Source organism: Primulina huaijiensis, chromosome 1 (assembly GCF_012295235.1).
Source record: "Primulina huaijiensis isolate GDHJ02 chromosome 1, ASM1229523v2, whole genome shotgun sequence".
Classification (NCBI taxonomy): Eukaryota; Viridiplantae; Streptophyta; class Magnoliopsida; order Lamiales; family Gesneriaceae; genus Primulina; species Primulina huaijiensis.
Window position 1 is genome coordinate 20304870 of NC_133306.1, and position 7896 is coordinate 20312765.

General features: G+C 37.8%; 1 protein-coding gene across 2 annotated transcripts; it reads right to left on the minus strand.

Moving 5' to 3' along the window:
* Window positions 1–941: 941 nt before the first annotated feature.
* Window positions 942–7002, minus strand: LOC140983175 (probable galactinol--sucrose galactosyltransferase 2). 2 transcript variants are annotated; one of them, XM_073450108.1, is made up of 13 exons: window positions 6818–7002; window positions 5457–5679; window positions 4825–5069; window positions 4421–4511; window positions 4265–4313; window positions 4065–4156; window positions 3862–3972; window positions 3567–3689; window positions 2793–3345; window positions 2620–2687; window positions 2390–2524; window positions 1989–2295; window positions 942–1909 (listed from the first exon to the last, which is right to left on the minus strand). In XM_073450108.1, exons 2-13 carry the CDS (start codon window positions 5645–5647, stop codon window positions 1604–1606), a joined length of 2271 nt encoding a protein of 756 aa, XP_073306209.1. In that variant the 5' UTR covers window positions 5648–5679; window positions 6818–7002; the 3' UTR covers window positions 942–1603. The 2 variants fall into 2 exon arrangements, with proteins under 2 accessions (XP_073306209.1, XP_073306218.1); XM_073450117.1 differs by having other exon boundaries at window positions 6814–7002.
* Window positions 7003–7896: the final 894 nt, after the last annotated feature.

The following is a 7896-nucleotide window of genomic DNA, read 5'->3' on the forward strand; positions in this document are numbered from 1 at the left end:
ATATTAGTATGCTATGTGCACCAATGAATGCTAGATCGTATAAAGAATCCACGAAACTTCATTTTCCTACCACACTTTATCATTAACTGTATTGTAGATTAAAGGGCAGCTTGGCGTAACTGTTCCGTTCTCCTGTAAATTGACATTGTTACACTCTGCTTTAGCTTTTCCTCCTCATTCCCTGCTAAACCCACATTTTGCAATACAATTCCTTGGCATGGATGGCTTTTACTGCAGTCGAAATCGATAGCCAAAGAAACCTTATATATAACAAAGAATAGATGCTGCGATAGAGGGTGTGGAAAATAAATAAGTTTTGAAAAGCTAAAGTTCGTTCTTACTATTTCCCTTGTCACTATCTACAAAATACGTTTGCTTAAATGACAAAAGACAGGTCGTAAATTTGAACGAGACGTACAGAAGGTATATACAAATTAACTTATATTTTTATTACAATGAGATTTGATTTTATTTTATTTTATTTTAACATATTTAAATTTGTTTCCAAACAACCAAAGTTTTGTTAAGAAAAGCTATGGTCTTGTTGGCACAATCTAATTCAAAATAATAGTCTATTTCAATCAATAATGAAACAAAGGATACCATAGTTGTCTCTGACTATTTTTCACCTTAATCTCCCCGGAAAACTAGTTTGAGTTATTTAATTGCAATAATCATTTAACTTTCATCAGATTCCGATGGTTTTAAAGAAGAAACATCGTTAATATTCATTCTTTATAAATACATGGTATCATCAAAGATTATATCACGAGGCACGAAAATATCATACTATTATTTGATATATTTACATTTCAACCAAAAATATGGCTGTCTCACTTGGCATGAAACGCATCATATTCCTTACCATGTCATTGATTATCTCCGCAATGCTTGTCCATCAAACCATGTCTCGTCCATACTAGAACGACACAAACAATGGATGACTCAATATGGTCGCGTTTATAAAATTAATGAAGAAAAAGCGTTGCGTTTTAAGATATTTAAGGATACGTTGAGTTCGTTGAAAAGTTTAACGAAGCTCAAAATCTGCCTTACAAGCTTGGTAACAATGCATTTGCTGATCAAACCGATGAGGAGTATAAGGGTGCTAGAAATGGACTTAAGGTGCAACATTCGGCGGCAAACGGAGAATGGTACGCTAGAATAACCTCGTTTAGATATGAAAATGTAAGTGCTGTGCCAACCTAGCATGGATAGGAGAAAGAAAGAGGCTGTCACACCAGTCAAGGATCAAGGCCAATGTGGTTAGTCATTTTCAATCCTTCATCTGATTTGCAAATCCTAAGTTTTATTCTTGAAAATATTTGTGGGTTTATTGTGACAGACGTGCATTGTGCAAATGTGATTGTGGTGTAATTGCAGTTTCTTTTGTATAAGATCTTATTTGAAGCTTTCAAGGTTATGTACTCAATTTATGTCGTTGGACTAACTTCTATCTATTTTCGGGAAAACATAAAAAACAGAGTTAATTTTATTAGATAAACGAAAACTGATACAAACTCCGATTATTTTTCCCACTCGGGTCATCCCCTAAAGTCCCTAAACCCAAATTTCTTTAATTCCGATAAATTTACAAAACTGCTTAGACTTGGACTTCAATAGTCCATCTATACATTTCCTCCTCCGGAACTGGTATGATCAGAGTTACCAATCCTGTTTCAGCTTTGTAGTTAAACTCGGCGTCCATGCCATCCATGATGCATTTCTGGGGCCGTTGAGAACAGTAGACTCCAAAGAGTCCACTTCCCCTGACCTTAAGTGTGACAGTTGCTGCTGCTGGCGAATCACATTCGGGTGCTTTATGGAAATCGAACTGCTCCACAGCACCACCAGAGTTGAACATACCCAGCAAGCCAATTGGTGCAAATGAAACGTCTGTTGCTATAATCTGTGTTACGAAAAGAGCTAATTAGTAGTGAGACACAGCTTATAATAAGGTTTTTTTGGCGTGCTAGAGCAGCTCTCACCTTCACGGGACAGAAGTGGAAAAGTTCGTATTCAAGAGCTTTGAGTGTCACTGGCAGAGATGCGCCTTTTGGCAAGAGAATAATTTCTCCTGATTTGTGGGCATAGACTATTGCAACTCCATTCCAATCCGATCCAGCAATTTGAGATAGAGTATCGACGTCAGTCACTTGAACAGAGCTGGTCAGAGTTCCAGGGGAGGCATCGTGAATGCGTGTCTTCTTTGCTGTCTTGCACCAGCCAGCACCTTGGCAGTTGAAGACTCCTACTAATCCCGAACATTTGTTCACATTCCAGATTTTAAGTAAGCTGCAGAATATAAGGTGGGCAAAGGCAAATTTTAGTTATAGTAGGATATTTAGGAAAGATTTCAGACATTTGTCTGAGAGGTGAGGTCACAAACCTTGTTCCATCTCTAGCTGGATCGACGAAGAGACAGTCCAATGTTGGTCGTCCAGGCAATTGAGCACGAAGAACGGACCCATCAGGAAGAACCAACTTCTTCAAAAGCTCAAAGTTGTGGTTACCAGGCTTGTCACTGATGGACGGAAAGCATTAGAATTTTGAGAATGAACAGAATAAATTTCAAAAAAAAGGTATTGAAAAGATGATCGGGTTTAAAAATGGGATTACCTGACATAAATTGCACATCCTCCAACTGCTCGAGCTGCGGCATGGTACTCCGCGGCTGGGTGCAGGCTCTATGATATAAACGCACAAGTCAACATTTCACATACTATACAAACTAAGATACAAAATACGCACTTGAATTCCGTTTATCAAGATTGAATTTCATTTAAACTCACGTGGAACATATCCCAATCCGGTTGCATAAACTCTCCCAAGAATATTGTATTGTAAGCTACGGAAGAAATGTGGATGGTATGTGAAGCAGGATCACGAGGGTAGAAATCATCAGAAGCCCGAACAACCGCAGTTTGCTTGGCACTATAGATACCATCCGTATTATGACACATGCAAGCGATGCATCCATTATCAGGAAAGTTCCGTGAGATGGAGGCTTCAAGGGCCTGGTGATAGCTACGAGTGAGAGACACTCTACCACCATGACCAGCACCGAGGGTCTCGATGATATTCTGTACATCAACTTTGACACCATCCACTCCACACGACGCTAAATAAGCATGAAGCTCATTGTAAAAGTCGAAGACCTTTTTGGGGTGAACCAGGCCTAAGCCGTGAACGGCAAGACTATCCATAACTAAATCTGGTTGGTTGCCTAGCACACCAGGAGACTGCACCGGATAGGCCAAAGCAGTGTCGTAGTGTTCCATACCAGGTCCTGCAGGCTGCACTCCACCCCAGTAACCAGCTAGGGCATGCCATACATATACATGCCTGAAGATTCATAATTGCAACACATAAGATTCAAGACCACCTTCTCTATGTGACTAGACGTATTTGTACATTAGGTAAATAACAATAAAAACGGCAAGAAGGTTATATCCCCTGGAAATAAAAACATTGTCGGGATATAAAAGCGTAAAAAATTGCCATGAATAACAACATATGCAAAATCACGAGCTGTGAGTAGGGAAACCAAGTTGGAGAGAACTTACTTAATATTGTGATGCTTCTTGGCATCTCTCACGACAACTTTGAGACCTGGTTCTGTTTCATTGTTCTTCCCGTTTTTCTGAAATTTTGTGTTCTCTTTAATTCCTGTAAGCCTGCTTGCAAACCTGCAAAATTAACATAAAGGCATCGCCCCAGAAATGTTAAAGCAAGCAATTTTGATCTTCTCGAATCATAACACAACTGGCATACTGAAAAATCATTTAGTCCATTGTAATAACTGATGAAAGTAAGCACAAATCTTCTCCACACAATTGATAATTTGAAAAAAAGCCTTACTGAGCTCCTTCTTGTACAACACAGTTCGAATCATCCTTGACCTCACTTCCAATCTGTTGCCAGCCATCATCTATGATCAAAAAACGAGGAGGAGTTCCTCCCTTGGACAAGCTGAAACGATAAACAAGAAATCAAATTTACTGTTTAGCAATAATTCATCAAAATATGCCGTTCGAAGGACGGACAAATATAACCAGATTGACCTGTTTAGTCCTTCTTCAACACCTTCTGCAGTGACATCGGTGTAAAAAGCATCCCATGTGCACCATCCTAGCCAGTCAAGGAAGGAGGGTAGCTACAAAAGAAACAACATGCATAATATGCAAGCATAAGTTGTACAGCTCGAATCTTGATCTCGATCAACAAAATAAGTTATAGATAAAGCAGCATAACATAATCTCACCTTCTTCTTTTCACGGTGTTGAAAGGTTTGTAAGTATTTCTCTACAGCTCTGATTCACACAAAAAAAATTCCATCAGGGAATGAACACCGAGTGCATAAAATTCTTAACAAGCATTATTTGGAGGGGCTCGAGCTATACAAGAGAAAATGGCTTACTTCACAGCCTGGTTGATAACTTCAAAAGGATTTGTACCAGCATGCATGTAAACAAGGTGTAGTCCTTGGTTTGTTTCCACAGCATTATCACCTGCATCAAACGACACAACAAAAAAAGTTGTTTTTTTTTTCTTTCTACTCGTTTTTCTCTAGTTATCTCCCCCACAACCCCTAGGAACTCCATTAAGACAGGCATGTGATAACAGGGAGTTATCCATTTCTCCATCTCAGTGGTGTTCGCCTTGTTGCCAACTCCACTACACATATAGCACCATTGATGAATGGATCTTATCGCTTAATGTGAATCGGGAAAGCAGAACGTATGTCTCCACAGGATATGCACAATGTTTCATTTAAGCATACACTGATACATCCAATGCTTTCCGGTTCCATGAACTACTCACCACTCTCGAGGCAGATCTCCAGCTCATTCTTCTCATTGCCCTGAAGAACAGCACGAAATTGCCCTTCAAGGAGAGGAAGGAACACGGTGTAAATAGTTGGAGCATCTTCACGCTCGCCTTCGCACGTGTCTTTGCTTTCAACCAGCATGAATTGAGTCTCCAGCGGAATGTCCTTCCCACAAGTTCCCATTCTCTGAGTCATCCACCAGAGCTTGAAACGAAATAAGCACATAAACCGGACTCCTCTGTGACAGAAGAAGTCAAAAATTAATTTTCATTAGATTTTGCAAATTACAAGAAAAAAGTCCTAAATATCACGTGGAAGGAATCAAAAACATAGATTAAAGTTTTATTCTTTAAATTCACTTGACAAGCCATTTTGTTTCTTTTATTTAATTAAATTTTTGTTTCTTTGAACAACTACTTAAAGCGCATGGTTATAAAAATGAAAGTATTGATGAATATGTCAGTGGTGATGTCCCTAAAATCGCTAATCAAGCATCGATACGTCAAATAGGGCCATTAACAAATGGAAAACCTAGTCTACCGATGAAACATCCCTAAAAAGAGAATAACTAAGGATTGCGAAACAAATCTCTGAATAAATGATAATTTGGATAACATGTGCTCACTCTAAGGCACCAACTGGGAAGACATGGAGGCTTTTGCTGTGAGAGGTCGTTGCACCAATGAACGCCCCTGCAACAAGTCCAACGCCTGACCCCGGGGTAAGCTCAATGTTGTCAGGCACTCCAGTGAGAATGGTTTTCCCATGAACCACAAGGTTCCCGTCGTTGACAGAGATCTTCGGTATGACTGTCATTTTTGTACCTTCTAGGACTGCTTGAGATTATACTGCATAGCCAAATAAATAACTACATAAATTATAATACGAACAATCACCGTCGTTGAGCAAAAGACACAGAAAAGCTTCTGAAATCTGATAATCAAATAAAAAAAACATACAAAGCAAAGGTTGCATTATTTAGATTCTTTCAATCCCATTGTCAAGGACACCTGATGATATTATCACAGTGCCGACCAATTCAGAAATTTCTAGAGAAAACATAATTAAACAAGCATCAGGTAGTCCTGAATATGCTGTCATCCGCAGGTAAGAAATCCAGCTTCATGCCAGAAAACCAGGTAAAAAAAAAATTTGATAGTCGACTTTCAACAGTTAAAAATAAATTTTACCGACAAATAAGGTATTAAGTGAACTTAAAACCACAGCGTAGTCCAGTTACAAACTTATAATTGTGACAACAAAAAGTGCATCATTTGAATATACCTCATCTATCCCAGAATTCAAATTTATTTCCACTGCAACCGGGAACTTTTGCTGGATAAAGTAAGGACCCCAGGCAAAGAAGTATGCGCACTCAACACACAAACTTAAACCAAAACCAAAAACACTTTCAATTTTAAAATCACGCGCATACTTGGACCACTACACCAAGATCCAGATCCTCTACTCCAATACGTGACAAGAGCTTTAAAAAAATTAGTATTTCGCTCGTCATCGTATTTGTTTCTCTATTTTTATCTTCGCATGGAGGACAGAAAATCAAGATAGTGACCAGCAGAAAGTGAAAATATCAAATTCAGGAAAAATCTATAGACGTCTTAGAGGATTCGCGTCAGGAACAGAGGTCTCAACTCTCGTATTAATTCTTCAATCGACTCAAAGGTACAACACAAGCTTGACGCACCAACACACTCCACCGATAGCAGGCAAAGCAGAAGCTCGCCGTGCAATCATTCCGAAAGTTTTAATCTTGTATATCACGTGGAAAAAGAACACCGAGATACACAAAATTAAAAGCCTCCAGTAACAAAATCCTGAGAAGACGGCCTCAGAAGAGAAAATCAACTCAAAACCAGAGCAATATGCTTCAAAACATCCACACTTGCACAAATTTGAACTTACATCTTCAATTCAAACGAAATTAAATCAAATCAAAATCCTGAAAAACACCAAAGTTTTACCTACCAGGATCCTATAATTTAACCTCCACAAGAAGCAGCTTCAAAAACCTGAATGCTCTGAAAATGACAATCACCCGTGTATCTTCAAAGAGAGTGAAAATTAGGAATCAAATGAATTTAACAGCAAACTTCCCGAAAGAGAAAAGGATAGCGCGTGAAAATGTTAAATGATCGTTCAACAGTTAGGTGTGATTCGAACTTGCTGCACAATGGGGTTTATATAGTTGGTTTTTGGTTAAACATCGAACAATTTCCCTTCACCGTCAAGTAATATTGTGACACGTGGACTTTATTTTCTTTACACTAACTCCAAATCCTTGCATATTCAAAAGGCCGACAAAAATATGCATGTATCTTTTCTTTTTTGGGAAGGCAGAAATTTATTTTCCAAAAAGCAAAAGAAAACTTTTTTTTTTTAATTTAACTTTCAAAATTATTTAACAAGTTTGGAGAAAAATTAGGTCTAAAATGAGCTAATTTGTCAAAAATGATATGTATCAGTAAATTTTCACATCATCCTTCTCAACTCTTCGCGAGAAAAAATCAAAATCGTAAAATATTAAATCATAAATGACTAATACCGATTTCCACAATATAGCGTAAAAGATCAATATAATTATCAAAATTACAATTTCTTCGGATCTACCAAAATAATGCACCACTCAACTTATAATGTTTGTAACCTGGGGATGTCAACTTTATCAGATTTGGATATACGTTTTGTTATCTTGTATGTCGATAATTTTTAAGGACTGCCCAAAGGCCACCATTGTTTGGTGCAACTTGAATCGGCTGAAACTGTTTGTTTTCTTCCCAAAAAAAAGCTTTTTATTTTGTGTTATGAATTTTGAAAAATTGATTTGTGAGATGATCTTCGACTTGATTCAATTTACGAAAAATATTATTTTATATTTAAAATATTAATTTTCTAATTTAAGTATAGATTGGTTTGACTCGACTCGTGAAAATAGATTTATGATACTGTCTCACAAGAGACCTACTCTATTAATTTATGCAATCAACTTTACTGATACAAACATTATAGAACTTGCAATGCAACTTCAAGTTTTTTTTTTTTTGGGG